At 41.4% G+C, this 25,985-nt stretch overlaps 1 protein-coding gene across 4 annotated transcripts in view; it reads right to left on the bottom strand.

The window, feature by feature from the left end:
* FCRL2 (Fc receptor like 2) overlaps positions 1 to 15,034 on the bottom strand; it is a 24,986-nt gene extending 9,952 nt beyond the window's left edge. For 2 of the 4 annotated variants that reach the window (XR_005196184.1, XM_017503725.2), the window contains exons 1-7: positions 14,811 to 15,034; positions 13,460 to 13,480; positions 8,159 to 8,413; positions 7,617 to 7,901; positions 6,249 to 6,536; positions 5,092 to 5,370; positions 4,721 to 4,837 (exon numbers count right to left, since the gene is read on the bottom strand). Coding sequence is in view for 3 of the 4 variants with exons in the window: in XM_017503725.2 (XP_017359214.1) it covers positions 4,721 to 4,837; positions 5,092 to 5,370; positions 6,249 to 6,536; positions 7,617 to 7,901; positions 8,159 to 8,413; positions 13,460 to 13,480; positions 14,811 to 14,841 (1,276 nt within the window). In the remaining variant the exon portion in view is untranslated. Of the gene's footprint in view, positions 1 to 4,720; positions 4,838 to 5,091; positions 5,371 to 6,248; positions 6,537 to 7,616; positions 7,902 to 8,158; positions 8,414 to 13,209; positions 13,424 to 13,459; positions 13,481 to 14,810 lie in introns of all 4 variants that reach the window. The other 2 variants (XM_037729648.1, XM_017503726.2) reach the window with 2 other exon arrangements.
* Positions 15,035 to 25,985: the final 10,951 nt, after the last annotated feature.

Here is a 25,985-nt window from a genome sequence, read left to right as displayed (position 1 = left end):
CCAGATGTAGGTGATGGGGAGGAAGGCAGCAAATCACACTGCCATGTGTTCCTATGCAACAATTTTGCATGTTCTTCACATGTACCTCAAAACCTAAAATGCAATAAAATAAATAAATGGGAAAAAAAAAAAGAGCAAAATTGGTAGAACAAATAATAAATTCTAAGTTTTACCATATAGGAGATAGAGGTGCTATCTTTCTAGATGATTACATTTCAAAGGGACAGCTCCCAAGTCCTAGAGAGACATTTCTGGGTTGTGAAACTGGCAAGAGGCTAAGAGAAATTTGTATCTCAAAGAGGCAGAGAAAGGATTTACAATTGCAAGTTTTCTAAAGTAAATACTCTAAGAAAAGGGAGATGAGGAGTCTATAGTCAATCTGAGGACAGTGTTAAGGCCAGCTTGGTTCGGGCAGGAGTGCCCTGTGTGGACACATGCCTGAGGAATCTTAAGGAGAAAACTTCCCCTTGAAAAGCAGGTGAAGGAACATTCATTTCAGGGAAGATATGGTTATCTGCCTGAGGCAGGAGCTGCATATTTACAGGTGGGTGCAATGATGTGTGAGTGTTCTTGTGGATGGATCTGAGCCCTGTGGAAGACAGGCCTAGCTTGAAGCCATTTCAAAATCTGCCCAGGAGGACTGCCTATTCCAAAATGAGGGTGGAGGAGAAGGGGAAGAAGGCTCTAGATTCTTGGAAACTGAAGAGAGTCGTTAAGTGCTCGGCTGGAGAAAAATGAATCACCTGCAAGAAGGGTAGGTAATGTTAATAGTTGGGGGGGCTCTGGAGAATCCAGAAACATCCCACCAAAATAAGAACTGATTTTCTCAATCCAGCAAACCTGGAGAGTCAGCTTTTTTGGAGCCAGAGGAAATCAATGCCAACCACGGGGGCTTCAAAAACAGAAGCCAGTTGAGGAAAGAGAGAAACATCTGGCTAGAAACCTTTACACACTGCAGAAGGCTGGCCTGAAGAGGGTCTGAGGTGAGTGGGTGGGAGGTGAGTGCTTTATCTTTGTGATCCAGAAAGCTTTTCATCATTATTACATGAGACCAAGCACACTGATTAATTTAAGAGTTTTCGTTGTTGCTGTTGTTGTTTGCCTAAAATTACGTAGAAGTGTTTTGGTTTGTCTGTGTCCCCACCAAAATCTCATCTTGAATTCCCACATGTTGTGGGAGAGACCCAGTGGGAGGTAATTTCATCAAGGTGGCAAGTCTTCCCCGTACTGTTCTTGTGATAGTGAATTTACATCTTTTGTAAATTGCCCAATCTCAGGTGTGCCTTTATAAGCAGTATGAAAGCCAACTAATACAAGGACTAAGTGGATAGACTATGGGCCTACCTGAGATTTCAACCAGAGTAAGGGAAAATATAAGCCCCTAATAGTGAGTGTGAATGGGCATTGGGAAGAGGGAGACAAAAAATTAAGTTTTATGGTTGCACTCCAAGAGTACCCTGGTTCAATGAGTCAATTACAATAGCAACAATATTTCAGGAGCAAGCTTAGCAAGAAATGATGAAAGCCTATATAAGTAAAACCCTAAAATACTATGACTCAAAATTTTCCAAAAGTAGACATGCTCTTGGATGAAAAATTTCTCATTATAAAGCTGTCAATTCTTCCTTAATTAATCTCAAAATTTAAGAGAATCCTAATAAAAACAATTTCTTGAGAGATACTTGATTATATTGCTTGTGGGGAAAAATAAATAAGCAATAACATCCGGAAAAATTCTGTAAGAATAACATAGTCATGATGGGAACAACCTTGATAGAAGAAATAAATGTATTGCTATAAAGCGAAGGCATACAAATCAAACACACAAACACACGTACACACATATTGACACATACACAAACAGAATAGAGCATTAAAGTTAGATCTGAATAGTATTTGATATTTAGTATAGCTGTTTTTATCCACAACACTTCTGTTGCCGGGTGTGTCTTTCTTCCCCCATACCAGTCAATTTTCCAACTCTTACAATACTAATTACAATTAAACTCAGTTCTGACACTACTCAGAATTAATGTAGACCCCATAGGTAAAGGGCTGTGTCCCGCAAAACTGCCCTCAACTACAGATGCCAATAATATGTCATGGGCTTCATATCCTTCTGACCAAATTGTTATAAATTGGGGATTCTCATACTCCCTCCTCAGTTTCAGTAATTTTCTATATAGAACTCAAAGAAACACTTCAGTTACTCTTAATGGTTTATTTTAAAGGATATTATAAAAGATACAAATATAAAACCAGATGAAAAAAGGTAAGGCGATATCTGGAAGTGTACTGGACACTGGAGTTTCCATTTCCATGGGAATGGGGTGCTCTACCCTCCCAGTATATAGACGTATTCACCAACTGGCAAGCTCCCCAAATCCCATTGTTTAGGATTTTTATAGTGCTCCCATTACATAGGTATGATTGATTAAATGATTGGCAATTGGTGGTTAGATAAACCTTTAGTCCCTCTCCCGTCCTCAGAGGTCCACAGGTGGGGCTGGAAGTTCCAACCCTCTAATCAGAAGGTTGGTGTTTCTGAAAACCAGCTCTTATCTTGAAGCTATCCAGGAGTCCCTCTGTTGGGACTCATCTCATTAACATACCAAAGACCAACTCTTCTACTAACAACTAGAAAGGCTGGGCAAAAGAGTTTTAAAGTCTGTTTATAAGCATTGAAAAGGTAGTAAGATAGTGAAAAATTGCTGAGACAGGAGAACAGAGAGGATCAGGAAGTGTGAGGATAAGCCCACCCAGCATGGCTTTGCCCTCCCCCTGACCACACCAGAGCACACAGCCTGGAGGCCAGGGAATTACCCAGCCCAGTCCACCACCATGGTACCTAATCCTCCTCCAGGGGGCCTGAGGTTGGGTTTACCAATCCTGCCACTGTCACTCCAGCTGATGCCTACCCACATGCACCACCTGCAGGTCTGAAGTCTGACTTGCCCAGCCTACCACAGCCACTACCAGCACCAGTTTGCACTCTTTGGAACTCAGAGGGCAGTCCCGCCACTGTCACTGCCATTGCCCAAGCCATGCTGGCTTCCCAGGGGCCTGAGGACCCTTTCCCCTGCCTGGCCCAGCATTGCCACTACAGGTATATGATTAAGTCACTCAGAGAACTTTTTGAATACTTTTTGAAAAGCATTCAAATTATTGGGGTGCCAGATGACAAAGACAGAATGAAAAGGTTAGAAAACCTATTTAATGAAATAATAGAGGAAAACTTCTAAAGTCTAGCAAAAGATTTAGACATCCAGATACAAAAGCCTCTGAGATCTTCAAACAAATACAATGCAAAAAAGTATTTTCCATGACACACTATAATAAAACAGTCTAAAGTCAAATACAAGGAGAGAATTTTTTAACAAGAGAAAAGCATCTAATCACCTATACACACACACACACACACTCTATCATACTAACAGTGAATTTCTCAGAGAAACCTTACAGGCCAAGAGAGAATGAGATGAAATATTCAAAGTACTTTAGACCAAATTCTACCAAATGTATACAGAACTAATACCAATCCTCCCCAGACTGTTCCAAAAAAAAAAAAAAAAATTGAAGAGAATGAAATTCTCTTTAACCCATTCTGCAAGGATAGAATTACCCTGATACCAAAACTGGACATGAATACAAACAAAAAAGAAAACTACCAGCCAGTATCACTGATGAACATAGACACAAAAATCTTCAACTAAAGAGGGGAAGGGCTCAGGGAGAAAAACCTAACTTCTGGAATCACTTGTTCCAAGGAGCATTTGCTGATTCCAGAGAGGACAGTCAAGAGGCTTGTGATTTTGATAGTGCTGTGGGATTTAAAGACATAGTAGATTGGAACTCATGGTGATATATGTGGAAATTTTTTGAATGTGCTTAAAATTCTTTGACAGTTCTCCCATTTAGAAGTAAAGTCTGTGCCCTTTCCACTGATATCTAGGCAACTGTGAAGCACCAGGACACAGTAACATTGTGGTATAAAGGACACAACATCATAATTTTTGAAATTAGTTGATTAAATGCATTGCAGCTTCATTACCACACTTGCTTTTGGAGCCTGAACCAGCATGTTAAAAGTCTGGCTACTTTGAGGTCATCAGGCTGTGAGGAAATCCAGGCGATGCTGAGAGGCTGCATATATGTGCTCTCGTTGAGTCTCAGCTGAAGCTGCAACATATGGCCAGCATCAACAGCCAGATATGTGAGTGAAGATGGCTTCTTACGATCTATACCATGCATCTCAGAATTCAAGGAGTCTGTGCTCTTTTCATAAAGAAGGTAGCTAATACTAAATGGATAATTAAAAGAAAAAAGAGCACATTAAATTGTTTTAGTTCCCTTAAATCTAGCTCCTCTTTACATTTTGCTCCATTGTACATAAGGTAATTACGTCTGTTGAAAATTATTAAATGGCAATTAAGAATTAGAATTTTTAATTTAAGAGTCAAACATGGAGGGAATGTGTAAATATTTTAATCTCAAGTGACTATGCACAGGAGACAATGACATATTGTATAATTAGCAGTATAACCACATTGAGCATTACACAGGACTTTGCAGAATTTGAAGCCTAAAAAAAAAATTATTGGATTTTGGAGGGTTTCTTTTCTTCGTCTTCTTTTTTTTTTTTTTTTTTTGGAATTTCAATCTATATCAGTAGTGGAAATTTCCATAGCAAAATATGGAAAATTCAAATAGTAGTTACAACCTGACGTCTTGTGGAACAGGCAATACAACAGCAAAGCAGCAGCAGTGAAACCAAGGACACCAAACAGGCCCCCAAGAACTCTGGCTGTCATGAGGTCTCTTCTATAGCCATCAGGTCCTGAGGAAAGAAAGCAGTGCTTCAGCCTCAGAGATTAAAGACTTGGGCCCTTCTTGTGAATACTATGTAGGGATGGCAAATACAAATTCATGGAAGAGGTCTTTGAAGTGTAGTCTGTACTCTTCCGTGTGGGGAGAAGAGGAACAGCTGGACGCTGAGATCAACTCCCCCCTCCTCATGCATAGCAGACGTCTCCAGACTGGTGAGACACAGCCATTGCCATCATACTCTGTATCCAGGTAGCACCCACCCACCTGAGATGGAGATTGGCACCGCCTCACTGCGCTGGGACCCCAGGCCATTGTCAGCCTCACAGGAGTAGTTTCCAGAATGTTCTGCAGTCAGAGAAATGTTGAAGGAGGCTCCTCCTCCAGAGGGGGCTGAGCTGTTCCCCAGGGTGACATTCTCATGATAAAACCAGTACAGGATCGGGGAAGAGCCTCTCTGGGCCTCACAGTGAAGCGTCAGCAGATCCCCCACCACAGCCTGGGGCCTGGGAGCCCTGAGGGTGAGGACTGGGCAAGACACTGGAACTGACAGACACAGAGGGGTTATCAGAAAAGATTTGTGATGCTGCAATAGATTCACAGACTCCCATCCTGCAGCCTCAGCAAAGGGCCTGGACCCGTGGGTATCGTGTCCTTTCCATTCTCACATTCCCACTAGAACAGTCAGAGGTAATTTTCTCAGCAATATAAGTTTGGGGAGAATGTCAGTTCTGGGGTGCTACCTACAGACATAGTCATATGTTGTTCTCACCTGATTGTTTTCTTGTGCCCATCCAGCCCTCTTTTTATTTCTTTTGTTTTGTATCCTGTAATTTTTTATCGGGAAAGAATTATAAGATTTCTATAATATTATAGTTTTTCCTGGGAAAACGGATACATAGGAGCATTTCTAAGCATGTATTTTGGTGTGTTTGTTCAGCCTGGTTCAGGACTGTAGGAATGGGTCAGAACAGAAAGCCCACTTGGCTACCAGGTAATTTTCCACACCAGTAAATCACCAGTAACATGTCTCCCTTTGGGTGTAATCTCTGCAAGGTAGAAACACTCTAATCACTTTGAAGGAAATGACATAAAATGAAGCAGGCTGTTACACTATAAACCTTTTAGATCCATGACGCTCCCTGGCCCAGAGCTCCAAGGTTTCATGTAATAGATGTTTTATTAACCTATTGCAGTATGGCAAGAATGCTTATGCTTCGTAATCAGTTGCAGCCCTCTTTATGTTTCCTTCCACAAAAAGAAACAGGTCAGCAGGCTAACCTGCAAGGGTAACCCATTTGCAAATTGCTTTTGGTTCTCCGCAACACTAATCCCTGGGGCCTCCTGAAATTTCCTCGTGACTCCTGTGTACCATGACCTTGGTTTGGGAATTTCTGGCAGATATGAATGAGAGTGTCACTCACTTCTCACAGGTATATTCACCACCTTGCTCTGGATAGGCTCATGGCCGTTGTCAGCTTGACAGTAATACTTGCCGGCATCACTCTCCTTCACAGCCAGGATCTCCAGCTCTGCTGACAGAGAATGCTGGGTTTTCTTTCCCAGAATGGTGCCTGTGGACTCTCTGTACCAGGAGAATGTCACATTTCCTGTACCCCCAGCCACTGAGCAGAGCAGGATCAGTCTCTGTCCTTCAGTCACCTGTCCCCCAGGGACCCGGGTCTCCAAGCTCACATTAGAGATGGGAATTCCTAGATGGATATAAGATAAAAGGTGAGAACTCTAAGGGAAACTCTAGGAATAGGGTTTGACTGATTCCATTCTCTAATGCAAGGAGTGGGAATGTAGAGATTGTATAGATAATCCATTATAAGCATTCCTATGGAAGTAAGGAATCTATGACAATTATCATTGAGGAATGTGGATAAAGATATTTGTATGTCCTAACCCTGGCTAATTTCATGTTCTAACCCTGGCTAATTTCTAATGGCTCTCTAAATGTCTCCACATGCTGAAATTGCAACACAAATTGACTTATCCGAAGGCAATGTGGTGCTATAGCGTAGAGCAGCATCTGAAGCATCAGGAAAAGCAGATCTGAGTGAATACAGCGGTCAGAGGAGAAGTTGCCGGCATCACTCTCCTTCACAGAGTGAAGAGGGTGATTCTTTTAAGTCTTTTAAAATTCTTTTAAATAATTTGTGATGGATCATCCACTCCATGAGACAGGAAACTGTTCAATTTTTTGGAAAAGTCACTTGCACACAGATGTCTTTTGCACAGAATATAGAGGGCACTGATATCATCAGTCTTGCCTTGGAAAAGTCACAGTCCCAATAACAATTCTTCTATTATTCTTAATTTCAAGGTTCAACCAAATACAACTTCTCCTCTGACGGCTCCGTTCACTCAGATCTGCTTTTCCTGATGCTTCAGATGGTGCTATACGCTCTAGCACCACATTGCCTTCGGGTAAGTCAATTTGTGTTGCAATTTCAGCATGTGGCGACGTTTAGAGGGCCATTAGAAAGCAGGTGGTTTGTCTTTCAAAGCACCGAACCCACTGCTAAATGACAAGGCATACAGTCAGTGATCAATCAAGGCTTGATCAATGAATATTACTTAACTAATAAAAAAGATGATAAGGGGCTTAGTCCATTTCTGATTCTTATGAAGAAAGAAGCCAGGAGCAATTTGGAGGCTTTTTCTAGCTTAATGTTCACTTTCTTCAAGGACAGGAGTTGAACAAGGAAACAAGAAGACTAGCAATTCAAACTGAAGCTACAGCCCTCCTGTCTTTTCTCTCCAGGCCCAGCCTCACCGATACTTACTCCGCACATGAATCTGGGATTGGAGGCTCTGTTTTCTGACCCTGGGAGTCACCGTTTCTGCCTTGCACCAGTAAGACCCTGTGTCGTCACTCCACATGGCAGGAATCTGGAGCTCCGGGGAGCTGCTCCAGCCTGACCCCAGGACCTGGTTTTCTCTGAAGAAGCAGAACCGGAGCTGAACATATAGCCTCTGTGGAGAGAGCTGGGTCTCACATGTCAGGCTCACTGGACCCCCTTCGATGGGCTGGAAGTCACTGGCTGTCAGCACAGGATGTTGAAACAGCTCTAGAGAGAAGGATCACAACAGTCCCCAAAGCAGTGAGGTCTAAGGTTCCTGCTGAAAAGCCCCTGGTAAGAAGCAACTCCAGCAAACAAGACATTCAGAGCCAGACACCTCTTACCCATCATGGCTCCCTTGATGGTCAAACCACAGCGTCCCAGTCTATATTTGGCCCATGAGCGGCTTCCGCCTACCCAGTACCCACCCTGCCTTGCTGCCGCGGTCTCTTACCCAGCCCATCCCAAAGAAGTGAGGGTTTTACCTTGGACTCTGATCTTTACTATGTTTGAACTTTTACCCGGTAACAACTTTCCTTCGGTCCTGCAGAAATAGTTACCACTGTCACTTAAAACTGCACTTTGGATATGGAAACTTGAGACTTCTTTGAAAACAAATAACTCTCTGTCATCCTTGTAGTACGCCATCGTCTGGACGTTCCACTTCCATTCTACCTGGCATGTCAGAACTATGCTGTCTCCTTCAAAGACAGAAGAGGGCGCCAAAAGGGTCAGCTTGCCTGCAAGGGAAGGAGGGAGACTGGATTAGCCATTTCTGCAGAGAACCCAGATAGGCTTCGTTGGCAGTGAGGTGGCCCCAGCCATAGCCTCTACTTCTTTAGACAACGTAGAGGTTCCAACCCATGCCTTAATTACTGAGAGTTGCATCCCATGTTTCTTCAGGGGATATTATAGCTCGTGCTGCTAAAACAAAATGCCATAAACTGAGTGGCTTATTAATAACAGAGATTTATTTCTCACAGTTCTGGAGGTTGAAAGTCTGAGGTCAGGGTGCCAGCATTGTCGGGTTGGGGTGAGGGCCATCTTCTAGGCTGCAGACTGCCAACTTTTCGCTCTACCCTCACATGGTAGAAAAAGAACCAGCTAGCTCTCTGGACTCTTATAAAGGCATTAATCCTATTCATGGTGGTTCCATCCTCATGATCTTATTACCTCCCAAAGGCCCCCCCTACAAATACCGTCACATCTGGATTAGAGTTTCAACGTATGAATTTGAGGGAGATACAAACATTCAGTCTATTGCAGGGGTGTCAAAGTCATCTTGATTTTTTAATGTTCATGAAGGAGTGTTCTGATAAACATCTTCAGCTTTCTCCATCAGTGACACCATACAGGGAAACCATTGTCCTCAGCGGGCGCTTTATTTTCTCACCCTCATGCCTTCATCCAGCCCTCAGAGCTCTACACTGTGTTATAAATTCAGGTCTCACCCCTTCTTCTTGCCTCATCAGATAAAACCATCAAGTGTCCTGGATTATTGGAAATAAGCCAGTTACTGGAATAAGATCCAGTATCTTGAATTCTCTACTTGAATGCTTACAGAAAACATTTTTTCTCATCTATTCAATGAAGTAGAGATTATTTTTAATCTAAGACTCAGTCCCTAGAGACTGATCATATAAAGAAAAAAGCTATTGCCAAAGACAAATGTCCTCCCCAGAGGTTGCTTTCCTTATTTTGACCCCGTCGCTTCATTTATTTATGATACCAGACTAGTTTTGTGTTTGTGACATCTTCATGATATTTTAGAATTATAGTAGAGGATTCTGACCACAAAATAAGGAATTAAGTTATATCTCAAATAAAAATCTTATCGCTATTCAATTGTGTCATGACTGTCAGATGTGTAGAAGGAAGTAGAAGTCAATAAAATAAGAGATGTGATGACTCATAAAATGCTACTGCAGAGCTAGAGCCAAAAAGTCACAGGAGATTCGTGGAGTTTGGAAGTATCGTTTTTGGAAAAATGTATGGTTTGCTACTGGCTGTTCCAACAGAACTAGAATTACCTGTTGGACATTGGGGAACAATCTAATTTTTAAAATGAATTTAGAAGGGCAGAAAAGGTGTGTTGGAGAAACAACTAACTTCATTCAAGACTTGTGCCCTCCTTTGCAAATGGATACTAGATCTCATGGAAACTCCACTGTGGGACTTGGAAGACTGTACACTGGTAGAGTCTTCCTCCACAAACAGAAGAGATTCCTGTAGAGAACGCCCCTGCTGATAGGAAGAGGAGTCGTGATTAGAGACGCTGTTGAAAACGGCAAGACAGGCAGTCTCACCAGCTCCAGCTACCGCTGACAACGTGAGACTTTGAGCTGGTCGTTAAGGATGATTCGTGTCCTCAAACTGCTTGGTAAGAGGCAGACTGCCCCAAGAGCAAGCCGGAGGATGGAAAGCAGTGAGGAGTGGATGATCCTGAGTCCCTAACAGCAGACCAGCAAGTAGGAGCAGCGGGGTGAGGTGACTTGCAGCTCCAAGAGGAATCGCTGTGGAGAGAGACTAAAGCTCAGAGGCCGGAAAGTAAAGATGCAGCCAGAGTCTCACCAGGGGATACTGATTGATTTCAGTGCTCAGAACATTGAACCTAGTGGTGAAAAGCCACATCACACTGCTTTGAATCTGAGTCTACTGTTGTTACCTGTGTGATACCAGACAAAGCACTTTACTCTTTGAACCTTGGTTTTGTAATAAACTATCCTATTTTTCCAAGGAAAAAAAAAGAGGTATTTTTACCTTTTTCCTTCCCGCACCTCCTACTTAGCTCTTTAGGAATGCAATTAGAATCTTTATCTCCTCTCCACAAGCCACTCCTTGCACTGAAAGCTTATCTATGTGTTTACTTAAAGGATCCAGAGACAGAAATTCAAAGCAAACCAGGTGCCTCCAGAACTCTCTCCCACCAGAAGATTGCCTCAGTTTACAACCTAGCTGTGCCCACATTGATGCCAGCCAGACAGATGCCATCCAAAGAAAGTCATGGAGACTTGCACCACTTTGCTTCCTCCCCTGCATGCTGTTCACACCAAGTGCCCCTTTGAAAGCCCTTGCCTTCTGCCTCAGAAGCTGAAGTGGTACTTTCAAGGCAGGAGCCTGTACTGCTTCCCCTCAGCTAAGTTTTTGAATTGAAAAGTCACTGTCTTTCTTACAGATGTCTTCCTTGTTAATTGGTCTTTGCAAACAGTGAGCAGCTGGACCTGTGTTCGGTTACAGTTTCTCGTCTAAGAAATGGAACAACAAAGAGCATTTGCCTCTCATCAGACTGCCTTAAGGATTCTGTGAGAAGCACACAATGGTGCTGGCATTTACGGAACACTTGGCCACAAATCTTCGCAGCCTCAATGGGGGATGTCTTTGTGGCAGAGGCTAATGATGGCTGAGGAGGACTAAGAGGACATCATAACTGCACTTCAAGAGCAACCAAAATAATGGGTTTCAGGTCTGTGAGATGGGGTGGATTCAGGGATACTGAATAAATGAAGGTGATTTGAAGTCAAAACCCCTGAGAGTGATGTCCTACCTATGAGGTAGACAAGTTGGTCCACAGTTTCATATGAGGGAACCCAAAGAGTCAGAATAGGGTTTGTGCGAGCTTGTATCCACTTGCTTCCAGCATGGCAGTGACTGCTCCGATGCCAACTACCTGGCAGTTTGGAGGCCTCAGCAGAAGTGTGCTGGCTCCACACTGACTCTCATTGGGGTGCAACCTCAAGAGCTCTAATTTGCATGCACCATTAGTGGAGAGCAAGGAGTCAGAGGCCCTAGAAGGGAAGGGCAATAAGCCCTAATGCTGACTTGTTCATCCTCAGGGAGTTCCAAATCCTCCAGCAACTGGCTGAGAGTGGCTCTCCCTACAGAAGTGCCCAGTAGAATCTTCCTGACCCCAGAGAGTACAGAGGAGAACTGCATTGGAGGGACAATGGTAGGGGGCAGGGAGAAGGGTAGGTTGTGAACAGAAGTTCTTGGGGAAAGCAAATAGTAGAAGCACAAAGATTTAACTCGGGGCAAGATGTACAGGACTGAATCATGTTTTTTCACAAGAATTTCACTGAAAAATATCATTACAGCAAAAACCAAAAGCAAATGGTATTTCTCAGCAAAAAACAAAAGCAAATGGTATTTTTCAGAACCTTACATGAAAGGACAAGCTCCCAGGTGGTGAGTGCAGTGTATGGGTGGGGCTGAAAAGAGGAAATGGGGTAGAAGACCACGTTGAGGCAATGGATGGGGACAGAAAGACCTTTTCAGTTGCTATGCTGATTAGCATTTTCAAGCCTTGCAGGGGAGTGTAATTCTCAACGGACCAGAAGCTTTTCCCTGAAGACTGGGGTTCAGAGGCCAAGTGATGCCCAGCCTACAGGGCAGGTATATAAGCCATGATTTCAGTTTGGTCTTTCTGGCTATATACGTCCTGCTCTTTCCAATACCTCATGCTGGACTAAATATCCTCTCACTCTTTTTAAAAAGAAAAGATCTCAAACTTGAGAAGACCATCTCAACTTTCTGAGAAGCTCTTGTGCAAGGAAAGGAAAGGTAAGAGAATGAAGTGGCTGTTGTCCTGTTCTCCAAATGGTTGTAAGTGACTCACTTCAGGGAGCCCGCCACCCGGGCATGATTCCACTAATGGTCAGAAACCTCCTGAGTATTGATTGAGGTCTCCTCTAATTTCTATCCAGACAGACAGTGGGGGGATGGGTATCACACAGTGGAGCTCTGGGAACTTATGTGGGCAGAATGAATGCAAGAGATCAGACTTGTTCCTCAGCAAGCTCCACATAGGACCCCTGAAGTTCTCCCTGGCTGCTCTTGTTCTATTCAAGGTGAGGCTGGGGTCTGCTTATCCCCACACTGTTCCTTAGAGCTCAAAGAGCCCCTTCCACTTGGTAGCCAACATTCAATAGACAAGGAAACAATTCTCCCTTACTTTAGATTTTGTCTTGGCTGATGTGAAGATTCTGTTTACAGAATAAAATATTTTTTCCCATTGACTTTCTTCACTAAGCACAGATTTAACTCAGAGTAAAATAAAATTAGCTTTATTCCTGTCTTTATGATTAGAACAGTAATACATGTATTTTTAAAAACTCAAAACTAAATACTAAATCTAGAGCAGGGGTTGGCAAATTACGGCCTGGGAGCTGGCCAACATTGTTTTGTTAAACAAAATGTATTGGAATGTAGCCATCCTCATTCATTTACGTATGGTCTTTCCTGCTACCGCAGTTAACAGCATACACCTGAAAAGCTTAGCCTCTTTACTCTCTTGCCTTTTACAAGAATAGCTTGCTGACTCCTGAGCTAGAGCTAGAGAAGCAATGAGGACACGTTTATTCTGACCCTGCAGAATTTTGTAGTTCTGACACTTTCCTCTATAAATAATTGTTTTCAGAGCTGTGAAAACATTCAGCGTTCAGCCAGGCAGTATTGAGGCATTACAGTCCTACGGGCAGGAAAATAATTCTCTCCAAATTGTTCTCTCCAATCTGCACGCCTTCTTTCAGACATTACTGACCTTCAATACAGCCAGGCTTTTAAAGCAGAGGCAAGCATCTGGGACCTTGAGAAGACTGGGTGGGACCTGGTCGTCCAGACATGCAAACGGTGGCAGAAACAGGCTGCGTGACCTCAGAACATGTCGGCCTGGAGGGCAGTAATGTTAGGACGTCTTCACAGGCTTTCCAGAGCCACCTTTACAGAACCCTGGGGTAGCTGGGTAACTGATACACCTGAGACCAAGAACAACAAAGACAAGGAGGACTCACCTGCCTGTTCATTGACTGCAGCTGTGAGGAGATCAAAAGCCAGAGATTAGCACACAGCATTTGCCCTCATAATTGATAAATTGATATTACTCTGGTAAATTGCTCAAAAACTTCTTTCCATTTTTTCTTTCTTTTCTGTTTCCCTAATCTCTCAAGATGTGTGCTCGAGGAGAGACTGAATTGTTAGTAAGGAGAGATTAGGGAAATAGATTGTTTAGTCACAAGGCGAGTTGCAAGCCCAACCCTTGACTAAAGGGATTGTCAGAGAATACCCACATTGGATATTTAGTGACTCTCCTTGATTTCATTTTTCTTCTGCCATCCCCCACAAGTCTATCTCACACTCAGACTTTTCAAGTGGTAGACAGGCATGACAACATGATCATAAAAGGCTCATCAGGAAACGTACATCATGAGAGTTCAAAGAAATCAATAAATCAGTCTTTTTCCTGTGGCCATATTTTATGTTAGAGCCCTTTTATTCCAATAATAAATACTTATTTAGTGCCTACACAGCATAGACAGAGGAATCGCCTTTTTTTTTTTTTTTTTTTTTTTTTTTTTTTTTTTTTTTTTTTTTTTTTTTTTTTTTTTTTTTTTTTTTNGGAGTCTCACTCTGTCACCCAGGCTGGAATGCAATGGTGTGATCTTAGCTCACTGCAATATCCACCTCCTGTGTTCAAGGGATTCTCCTGCCTCAGCCTCCCAAGTAGCTGGGATTATAGGCACCTGCCACCACACCCAGCTTATTTTTGTATTTAAGTAGAGACGAGATTTCACCATGTTGGCCAGACTGGCCTCAAACTCCTAACATCAGGAGACCCACCCACCTCGGCCTCCCAAAGTGTTGGGATTACAGGCGTGAGCCACCGCGCCTAGCCAGGAATCTTATTTTCTAGCAGCAGCTGTCATCGCCCTCACTGTCCACGATTAAACAGAAGAACATTAGCAAAGGGTCTCAATGCATCTGCTGAACCCAAATCTTATAGATAACAATTAAATACTTGGTGTTCATGGAGGAGAAGGGCAGTGCTAAATGCTAATATTATGAACATTTTACTATGAGAACATATTATTCAATGAGATCTAAGACATTAAAATAGCAATTAATGACCAGCAAATGGCAAAGTGTTCTACCTTGAAAGCTAAGCATTGTGCTTAATGATTAATGGATGTGCAGCAATTTCATTGTCCTCAGCCTACTTCTTTGCATCTGCCACTGAAGCCCAAGCTGGAGGAAGGACCTGAGCACCCCCACCATTCCCTGGGTCCGATAAAGCCTCCAACCTTTTGGGAGCTGTAGACCTCATTCTGCTGCCACCTCAGTTCTCAGCCAAATTATTGAACTCACCAAAGATGACCAGCAATGACCACAGCAGCATGAGGACCTGATCCAGCTATTTGAAAAGAGATGTACTCTTGGCCACCAACTGGAGCCTCTGAGCGGGGGATGAAATGTGGCTTTCAGAATAGGTTTTGTATAATTAGCAAAAAAGGAAGTAGAAGAGTGCCACAATGTTTGACCATTATCCTTTGTCCTGTAAAGGCTAAAACAATTAAAGCTGATTTTTTCAGTGCCAGAGAAATTCCATACCCTGACACTCATGATGAGAGCAAACATTTACATATGGGTTGTAATGAGTCAGACAGAATTCTAAGTGCCTCGTGCTTGCAAAGTTATTACCTTCAGCGAGTTTCTGAAGTTGGCACTATCTCCTTTCATGTGATTGAGGAAATTGAGGCACTAGTAAAGAAAACTGTCTTAACCTATTAGGGCTGCTATAAAGAATACCTTAGACTGAGTAATTTATAAAAAACACAAATTTATCAGTTGTAGTTCAAGAGGCTGGGAAGTTTAAGATCAAGGCACCAGTAGATTTCGTGTCTGATGAGGGCCTTGTTTCTCATAGACGGTGTCTTCTATGTGTCTTGACATGATGGAAGAGGCAAACAAACTCCCTCAAGATTCTTTTACAAGGAGACTAATCCCTTTCATAAGAATTCCACCCTCATGACCCCAAAGGGATCCACCTTTTATTAATGAGTTAATGAAATTCACTACTGATTAATGAAATCAAGGAGAGTCACTAAATATCCAACATGGGTATTCTTGACAATCCCTTTAGTCAAGGGTTGGGTTTGCAACTTGCCTTGTGACTATACAATGAATGACAGCTCGAGGGAGACTAAATTCTTAGTAATGAGAGATAAAATAAATAAAAGGTATCCACCTTTTATTCTTATTGTATTAAGTATCAAGATAAGGATTTTTCCAGGACACAAACATTCAGACCATAGCAGCAAGTAAAATGATCAAGATCAGCATAGTCAATTTCCAGTAGTAAAAGAGCTGGGATTCAAACCCAGGGAGCCCAGTTCCACAGTCTGGCTCTTAAACATTGTGCCCTATTATCTTGATACATTGTTTCTGAATGTCCTTAAAATAATAAGGCCATTGTTTCAATAGCTCGTATTTCTTAAGTAAAATTTTCTTTAGTCAATCGCTTTCTAGAATGATACTTTACTAAAACACTTGCTGCATATTGCTGAAAACATTGCCATTTTTCCTTTTGTACCCCAGGCTGATCCTAATATAGTTAACCCACACAAAGCAAAGCATGCTTCATGTGAACACCTTTCATCACGCTCACTTTGATCAGATATATTCCCGGTGGATGTTATCTCATAAATGAACCTTATGCAGGATGAAACTCTAAACCACAAAATCATAGGTCCTTTTAAACTGGGCACTATCTGAAAATAAAGTATTCATAGACTCTGTGTAACCTGTTCAGGTACTTACATTTACCTGAATACTTAACATTGAATTTTTAACAACTGAATACTTAACATTTTATTCTCACTATTATCATAGTTTTAGTTTGAGAAATGCTTATATTTATATGGGATGGTCATTAAAGCCTTGCTTATAAGAATATAAAAAGAAAATACAAAATATCTCACAAGGAGAGATGAGTGTTAAAAATAAGTTATGTGTCAAAATGATATGGAAAACCAAACAGCCATTAAAATAATTCTGTAGAAGAATATTTAATAGCAAGATAAGATGTCTAGGATATACGGTTAAGAAAAAAGTGGCTTCAGAGTGCATTTTATCTGCTGCACATCACCCCCCTGCTCACCGGTTAAAAAGTGTCTGAGATAATCAGCACCACAGAGTTAGTGTAATTACATCCGAAAAATCTAATTAAAGCCGAGTTTTATTTTCCTCATTTTGCTTATGTGTGTTTTCTACTATTCTTACAATAAACATATGCTATTTATGTACTTTTTAAAGACTCACATAAAACAAAACCTAGGTTTTATGGCCTCTCTCATCTTCAAGTGTTGAAAACAATACTTCTTTAACTTCCTGCATAGGCAAATGGTCTGTATGTGTCTGAAAGAGAAAGTTGTTCTCTCCCAGGACCAAAGCTAGTCACTGATCTTATCATAAAGTCTTGCCTACCGGATGGGTTTCTAGGTGGCCTGTAATTCCTCCCCGTTCTGACCAACCTGGAAGGTATAGAAATGTTGTGGATGGGAGGGAATTAAGGAAAGGAGTAAAGAAAGGATCATGAAAAAGTTGGTGGAGGATGGGTGGTGGGTACAGGTTTTTTTCATAGACATCAAGGAGATTTTTCAAAATATCTGTATCCCTTCACTGATTTCTACATACCCTCTATGGAAATGTGACCTCTTCAGTTAAAAAAAAATCAATATTTCTTAAGGTCTTAGCAAATGGTATGAGGTAAAATTCACAGTTGGTATAAAAGGTACAGCTGGAAAGCAGCGGAAATGAGGCGGGTGGGTCACAGAGGTGGCAATAAATCCTCTAAGAGGATTAACACGTTCCATGTGGGTGCTACTCTGTACCTGACAGACAGCAGTAATTTACCTGTGAATAGGCATACCCTGGAAGCCTACCTAAACTTGAATGCACGTCAGGGACCATGGCCAGAGATTAAGAGGATTAACAGATATTTGGCGCGGGGTAGGAAGCAACTTAAAAATTAAGGTAATAGTGGCAGGAATAAAATTGTGTGTTTGTAGGTTTGATCAAAGTGAGAGAAAACAACACTCTTTGTGCAAGGATATTTTGCCACCAACAGGATGGAGTCACAGGTATCAGAAAGAAGCAGCATTGGACATAGGTATAAACGCCTCTTAGATCAACCAGGTGAACCCTTAACATGGAGATTTCACAGGTGCTAACATACTGAAGCCTATTCTGCCATAGGCAAAGCAACAGTCATCTCTGTGAACCGTGTTCAATGTCTTGCATGGAACATAAAGTACGGTGCCAAGTTGGGGCATGCCAGACTGAGACAGAGACAAATAGAGTCTTCATGAAACATGTCAGAATAAAACAAATCACACCTCCTACATGATGAAGTTGATTACTAGGACAGTTAGCATGGAAAAATAAAAAATGAAGCAGATTAACTTCCAAGATCCCTAGATATCGTCTTTTGAGTGTGGGGTTCCAAAGTCACTATGAGACAATTAAATGTCATAATATATGTGAATGACTTATTATAGTAATTGCTGCATAAATGGCAGTAGAAGTAGTCACAGTCATGGTCATCATCATTGCTATGGCAGTAGTGGTAGTAGAAGTTTAAATAATTACTGTAGTTACCTTGAACAGCATGATATGTCTTTGTTGGGTGGGGCTTTCCCTAATAATGTCCTGTCCAAGGTAGTAACTAGATACTTTCGGAGTTCTATAGAGGTGACGCTGTTTGTTGAAGAACTTGCTAGCAGAACAGCTAGCAGAAATCCAAATATTGTCTGTGCAGACACTCTCCAACGTAATTTAGACAAAGCCAGGCCCTTCTGTCCAGAAGAATTTTTACAATGAAATTTATTATTTCTAGAAGTCCACTAGGGCTCTACATGGGCCAAATAGCATGACGGAGAATTCAGACGGGGTGTGAATGCTTGGAAGCTAGAGTTCATTAACTCCCTGGAAGATTTGAAAATAACAACACCCCAGAGTCAGAGAAAGCAAGAGTAAGTTGTAGTTTTAGATACTGATATCTCTAGGGGACTGGAGTTTTACAAAGTTCATTTTTTTCTTCTTCATGAAGAGTATCAGTTCCTTTAGTAGCAACAGAAGCTACGGTAAATCCTTACTAAAGAAGATATACCTATTCCTTCCTATAGTGTAAGTGGAGGAGAACCCAGCCTTGGTGTCTAAGGGAAGGCAGAGACACAGGGATACTTAAGGAGGCTCTTGGAAGACATCAGAGCAGCATCTGTGATGGGGAGCAGTCTTCTCTCTGAGTGTGAAAATACCTCCTGGCAGGTGGCCTGGGCCTCCTGAGAACAGCAAGTGGGAAGGGATGCCTAGGGGTCAAAGACAATTCAGTTCAAACCTTTCTTCTTTCTGTTTTAATTGTATAAGTGCGAGTGTTTCAGATGGTGGATGGGTTATGACTTTTCAGGCAAGAAGACAAAGGGGAGCTGTGAACCATGGGTCATCGACTGCACCAACCCTTAATAGAGAACCCAGAGCAGCTTCCTGTGAGTGTCTTTCTGGCAGGCTGGTGAGCATCAGTTCTGTTGCAGTAGAAGAAAAAAGCAAGAACCAAGATTCAGATTACACTGATGGCTTTCCATCGTTTTACCACTTTTTTTTTTTTTGCTCACTTTTCTAACACACTCTGCTAATAACTTTTTCACAGTTCATAAAGGTATGATTCCTAAGCATAATCATCATTCATTCATTCATGCATGCATCCATACATTCAGTTACTCAGTAGAGTTTTATTCAATGTCCCCTACTTTAAGGGCAATATACTTGGCACTGGATGTGCACAGATAAAAAGATATGGTCTCTACCCTTAAGGAAATCACATTCTAGCATCAGAAGACTGACAGAGAAGAGTAAACATACTTGTGTCTCACATGCTGTGGTGGAGCTCCATACAGCATGTGAGTGGGTGCAGTGGAGATTAAGGAGTAAATGAATATTGAGAGAGAGATTTTAATCAAACAAATTAAGACTTGGGAGGATGGAGAAGTTCTAGGCCTAGAAAGCAGCATGGTAAGAGGGCAGGGACCCTTTCGGGCTGCTCAGGTATCCACAGGCACTTTAGAATGGCAGATGCAAAGGTACCAGCAGGCGCATCACAAGAAGTAAGACCCAAAGGTAGGAAGGTGGGAAAACCCTTGTATTTTCATAGGGTGGAAGACACATTCACTCCATTCCCAGGAAAGAGCACCATTAGATAAATTTCGTTTGGTCCTTTTACCAATGCCCCTTTATTCCTACTATTTGTTCCTCTGCATGGGAAGAGAGGCTCATCTGATTGGTGAGTTGAGCTGAAGATGTCAGCTCATGACCTCTTGTTCCCTCTCTTCTCTTGTCCTCAAGCAGAAAATAATCTCTTCCTGCTCATGTTTCCATGTGTAATTATCTCAATGAGTTGTCACAGAAGCCAGGGTCCTCTGCTGGCTGAACACAACTCTCAGTAAGTCCCAAAGTCTATTGACAGAAAAGTAGAGAAAACCTCCATTTGGTTCAAATATAAGTCCCATGATCTAGTCTAGTATGGTCATTATTAAAGCTGATATTTTCTCTTCAATCTGACTTTATTTGCCAGCTTAGTTCCAAGCCTATAGAAGACACATAAGGTGAGTAGCACCCATAAACTCCTTAATATTTCAGGACTCATGAGGGCATTTCAACCACTATCAGAACATAATCATTTTGGATTTGAATAGCAGGGTTTATGTGGACTGAACGGAATAAAACTAAAGATAAAGAGAAGAAATGTATGGCCAGTGATAGAGTCCAGTATGGAAAAGATGAAGGCTTGAACTAAGGTGGTACTCATGAAGAGAAGGAGATAAATTTTGCCAGAGTCAAAATCTGCAGAGCTTGGTGACTGGTTACATGTGGGTGTGAGAGTGGAGCCAGAATCCAGGCAGATACCTAGGTTCCTGGACCTTGTTTTTACTGAGTTACAAATCTGCTTTAATTTTATTTGAGGCAGCCTGCTCTGCTTCGCTGGATTGAAATCTTTTTTCCCCCTCATAATCCTTTATCCCCAAGATTCCTCTTAGAAGCTATCCCATACTTCCTGTGACCAAGCTAATCGCAGTCTCGTTACATAAATTTTGCAGGATTCTTCCAGAATGGTTGCTTCCTCATATTTTGTCTCAGCTTTAGACTCCTTTTTTCTTTCTTCTCTCTTTAAGCATCCTACTCAAAGTTAGCATTGTCATTTCCTGAATGCCGTAGTGGCAGATTTATCTGTGTCTCACAGGAAACTTACACACCTCATGACAAGAAACCACCACTATTGACCCATCCAGAAAGACCAGTCATAAGAAGGTATATGGCAAAGCTATAAACGGCCCACTGGTTAAGAAATCCAGAGCTGAGACAAGGATAAGGCAAAGGGTGGGATTGGTTCTAGAGCTGCCTTCTAACAATTTCTGTGTCCGTGCATAACTAAAATTAGAATTTCCTTCCAATGTTTCTCAAGTAATTAATTTTTTTTTTACTTTTATGTGGCATCACATTCATAAGAAACTATAAAGAAAAAATGTTTTAAGATATAATTGTGGGATTGGTGGACACAATATTGGGAGAATGAAAAAGGTGTTGGTTGTAAGGGAAAGATTATTATAGACAAATAGACCTTCACAAATGCAGAGAAAATTAAGGTCATCAATATTATCAGAAAGTCTCTGACTCCAGCCAATTGGATCATCAATTACTTATAATGGAAGGCATGAGCCAAGATGGCAAACTAAGCACTGGTATTTAAATCTTCTTACTTTCAAAGTCTCAGATGATGAAAAAATTCAAAATCAAAATAAAATCATACCACTACTGGGAAAACAAGAAGTGGAGAATACCAGTTCTGGCAGGTTGGGGTAGACTAAAGCACCCGAAAATTCTCCCACTCTAAATTTTCCCATTTAAATGCTTATAAGTGATGAACAAATATTACATAATTTTTAAAAACATAACTGCATATGTAAGAAAGAAGAGAAATTCCCCCATTGCAGATAAAAGAGGAAGTGAAAGCAGAGTGTTATAACATGTAAATTGGCATTACTGTTCCCCTGGGGGGAATAAAGGGGAAATTAAACACTAGATACTTTTTTCTTTTGAGACAGAGTCTCGCTCTGTCACCCAGGCTAGAGTGCAGTGGCACAATCTCAGCTTACGGCAACCTCTGCCTCCTGGGTTCAAGCAATTCTCCTGCCTCAGCCTCCTGAGTAGCTGGGATTACAGGCACCAGCCACCACGCCTGGCTAATTTTTGTATTTTAGTAGAGACAGGGTTTCATCATGTTGGCCAGGCTGGTCTCAAACTCCTGACCTCAAGTGATCCACCTGCCTTGGCCTTCCAAAATGCTGGGATTACAGGTGTGAGTCATCACGCCCAGCCAACACTAGATACTTTTTATGAGCTTAGTGTTTAAAGTCCATGTGGAACTAGGAAACAAAACTTTAAGCCTGCAAAAGGCAGAAACATGAAACTAAAGCACCAGCATAAAGTGTGGACCCTCAAAAGACTTCCTTTTAATAAATGAGTGGCAGGTGGGGGAAAAAAATCCACCCATCAGATGGATGATAAGCAAGATTGTCTTTGTATGAGTTCCAGGAAAATCAGAAAATTTCCTCTGAAATAACAAAACCCCAGGACCATGCCACATTAATATGTGTGCTCCAGGAAAGCCCAGATAAGGAATTACCATAAAAACTGTTCCTAAGCCAGTGAAACAAATGCAAAATGGATTTTCAAGGACATAGCAAAAGCCCAGGCCACGATGGCATTAGCAAGATGGCTAACTAGAAGATATTAGCCTTCATCCTCCCACTCACACACAAAAAAGATAGTTATCTATGAATGATAATAGCCTTGGGAGGGCTCTGGGGTTCATTTAAGAATTTGCAGCAACACATTAGGGAAAAAAATGAAGAATGACTACATAGAAATAATTTCTGGGGAGACTTGTGTATCTGAGACATCTGGAGATGGCTAGAAACAAAGAAGAAGGCCAGGGGCTATTTAGATCAGCCATGCAGCAGGTGCCATTCACAGTCCCCAGTGGCCTGTTCTGAAGGGAACATGGGCATCATGCACCACTGCAGCAACCAACACCCATCCCTGCTGCAGACTCCAAAAGAAGAGAAGCTGCTGCATGCCACCTTGCAGACCATGATTAATGCAGCAGTAAGGATGCCTGTGCCCCGAACACACTATGCCAAACTCACACAGTGGTTCCTCCACATGTGACCATGCTTCAGACCCCAACTCTGTGCCTGTTTTCCATGGATACTACACGTCAGACACTAGTGCCACTACCACCGCAAGCATGCCCTCAAGCTGAACCTGTCCTAAAAAGAGATCCTCTTGGCCATGACTTCCCCAGTGGAAGAAAAAAAGATTGGAAGAATCATAATGGCCTTCACCACTGAAGATCCTAACAGCTGTCACCATTGCTGAGGATACCCACAGCCTTGGCCACTGAGAACACCTGCAATCTTTGTCAATACTGATCTCAGCTGACAGAGCTGCCTGGAGACTAAAGGTCTGCAACCTCACGGGTACTAGAACTGCTGCACTCCTTCACTCTCAGCTGGTACCTTTAGTTCCATCTAAAAGCCAAGATTTTTCCCTGCTAAAATCAGTCTATAAAGTCTAGAAGAGACGACTGCTCCATCAATGTTTGGAGACATCAAAGAAAAGCAACAAGAAAAAACAAGGAAACAAAATACCACTAAAAATTGCATGCCTGTAATCCCAGCTACTCAGGAGGCTGAGACTGGAGAATCACTTGAACCCAGGAGGCAGAGGTTGCAGTGAGCCGAGATTCCACCACTGCACTCCAGCCTGGGCAATGGAATGATACTCTGTCTCAAGAAAAAAATGATTTTTCAGTAACTGACACCAAAGAAATTGAATTCTAAATTTTCCTGACAAATACTTCAAAATAATTGTTTGGAGGAAGCTCAGTAAACTACAAAGGAACACCCAAACAATTTAACAAAATTAGGAAAATAAGACATGAACAAAATGGAAAATTTAGCAGAGAGATTAAAATTATTTTTTAAAAGATAAATTCTAAAGGTGAAGAATATGATGAATAAAATGAAAAAGGGCAATAGAAACATTGATAGCAGAACTGAGAAGCAGAAGAATTTGTGAATTTGAAGACAGGTTGTTTAAAAATATCCGGGCAGAGGATAAGGAAGAATGAAAGAAAATGAGGAAAATTTTCTGTGGAATTTATGGAGCAGCATCAAGGGAGCTAACATTTGTACTGTAGGAAATTAATAAAGAGAAGATATCAAGAAAAGGACCAAAAGTTTGTTTGATGAAATAATGTCTGGAAACTTTCCAAATCTAGGAAAAGAGATAGACATACAGATGCAGAAAGCTCAAATATCTCCAATCATATTCAATCCAAAGAAAGCTACACCAAGACATTTTATAATCAAACTGTTAATAATCAAAGACAAAAGAATCTGAAAGCAGCAGGTGAAAAGAAGGTCCTATTATAAGGGGATCCCTAAAAGGCTATGAGTGGATTTCTCAGCAGTAACTCTGCAGGCCAGGAGACAGTGGGATGTTATATTCAAAGTGCTGAAAGAAAAAAAAAATGTCCAAGGGAGGTCAAGGCTGGAGGATCACCTGAGGTCAGGAGTTCAAGACCAGCCTGACTAAAATGGTGAAACCTCATCTCTAGTAAAAATACAAAAATTAGCTGAGTGTGGTGGCGATGCCTGTAATCTCAGCTACTCAGGAGGCTGAGGCAGGAGAATCACTTGAACCCAGGAGGCGAAGGTTGCAGTGAACCAAGATTGTGCCACTTCACTCCAGCCTGGGTGACAAGAAGAAAACTCTGTCTCAAAAACAAAAAGGAAAAATATCCGACCAAAAATACTTTATGCAGCAAAGCCATCCATTAGAAATGAAAGAAACACTTTCCCAGATGTCCAAAGGCTGAGAGAGTTTACCATCACTACATCTACCTTATAAAAAATGTTTACTGGAGTTCTTCAACCTGAAAGAAGGGACGGTAATTGATAATATGAAAATATGTAAAGTAGAAAACTCACTGGTATGTATTAGTCCATAGACAATTTCAGAATATTCTAGTACTGTAATGGTGGTGTGGAAATCATTTATATCTCTAGTATAAAGGTTAAAATGCAGAAGTACTAAAAATAATTATAGCTACAACAATTTGTTAATGGATACACAACATAAAAGAATGTACATGTGACATCAAAAATATAAAATGTGTGTGGAGGTAAAAAGTATAACATTTTTGTATGCAATCCAAATGAAGTTGTTATCAGCTTTAATTGCTATAACTACAAGATGTTTTACATAAGTGTCGTGGTAACCACAAAGCAAAAACCTATCATTGATATATGAAAGATAAAGAGAGAAATCAAAGCATACCATGTACCACTACAGAAAATTATCAAATCACAAGGGAAGACAGGAGGAGAGGAAGAAAAGAACAAAGGATCTATAAAACAATCAGAAAACAATTAAACAAAAGACAATAGTAAGTCTTTACCTATCAATAACCTTGAATGTGAATTATTAAACTCTCCAATCAAAAGATATAAAATCTGATATAAAAAAACCAGAATAGTTTTTTTTAATGAAGTCTTGGTCTGTCGCCCAGGCTAGAGTGCAGTAGTACAATCTCTGCTCACTATGACCTCCACCTCCCCGGTTCAAGCAACTCTCCTCCCTCAGCCTCCTGAGTCACACACCGCCACACCCGGCTAATTTTTGCATTTTTAGTAGAGACGGGGTTTCACCACATTGGCCAAGATGTTCCTAATTTCCTGACCTCAGGTGGTCCGCCTGCCTTGGCCTCTCAAAATGCTAGGATTACAGGAGTGATCCATGTACTCAGCCAGATTTTTTTAGAAGACCAAACTATATGCTGCCTACAAAAAACTCACTTCACCTTTAAGGGTACACACAGACTGAAAGTGAAAAGATGGAGAAAGGAAGTCCATGCCAATAGAAACCAGAAGAGAGCAAGCAGAGCACACTTATGTCAGACAAAACAGACTTTCATTCAAAAACTGCAAAAGCAGGCAAAGAAGATTATTAATAATAAAAATGGGCCAATCATCAAGAAGATATAACAATTATAAATTTATAAGCACCCAATATCAGAGCACCTAAATATATAAAGCAAATTGAATTGGTATGAAGGGAAAGATCAGCTGCGATATAATAATAGTCAAATTCTTGAGTACTCCACTTTTGACAATGAATGGATTGTCAAAATCAATACATTCCATAGGCTTTCTTTATCCCTTTTCATTGTTTTTGCTCCCCTGACTGCACATTTCAAATAACCTGCCTTTGAATTCACAGATTCTTTCTTTAGCTTCTCATTTTTGCTGTTGATGCCTCTATATGCCTCAGACACAAAATCAGTAAAGAAACATCACATTTAAACTACACTTTAGACCAAATGGACCTAACAACCACCTACAGAACATTCCATTGAACAGTAGC

The sequence above is a fragment of the Cebus imitator genome, unplaced genomic scaffold (genome assembly GCF_001604975.1).
Source record: "Cebus imitator isolate Cc_AM_T3 unplaced genomic scaffold, Cebus_imitator-1.0 Scaffold313, whole genome shotgun sequence".
Lineage (NCBI taxonomy): Eukaryota > Metazoa > Chordata > Mammalia > Primates > Cebidae > Cebus > Cebus imitator.
This window is presented reverse-complemented; position numbering and strand designations above follow the sequence as displayed.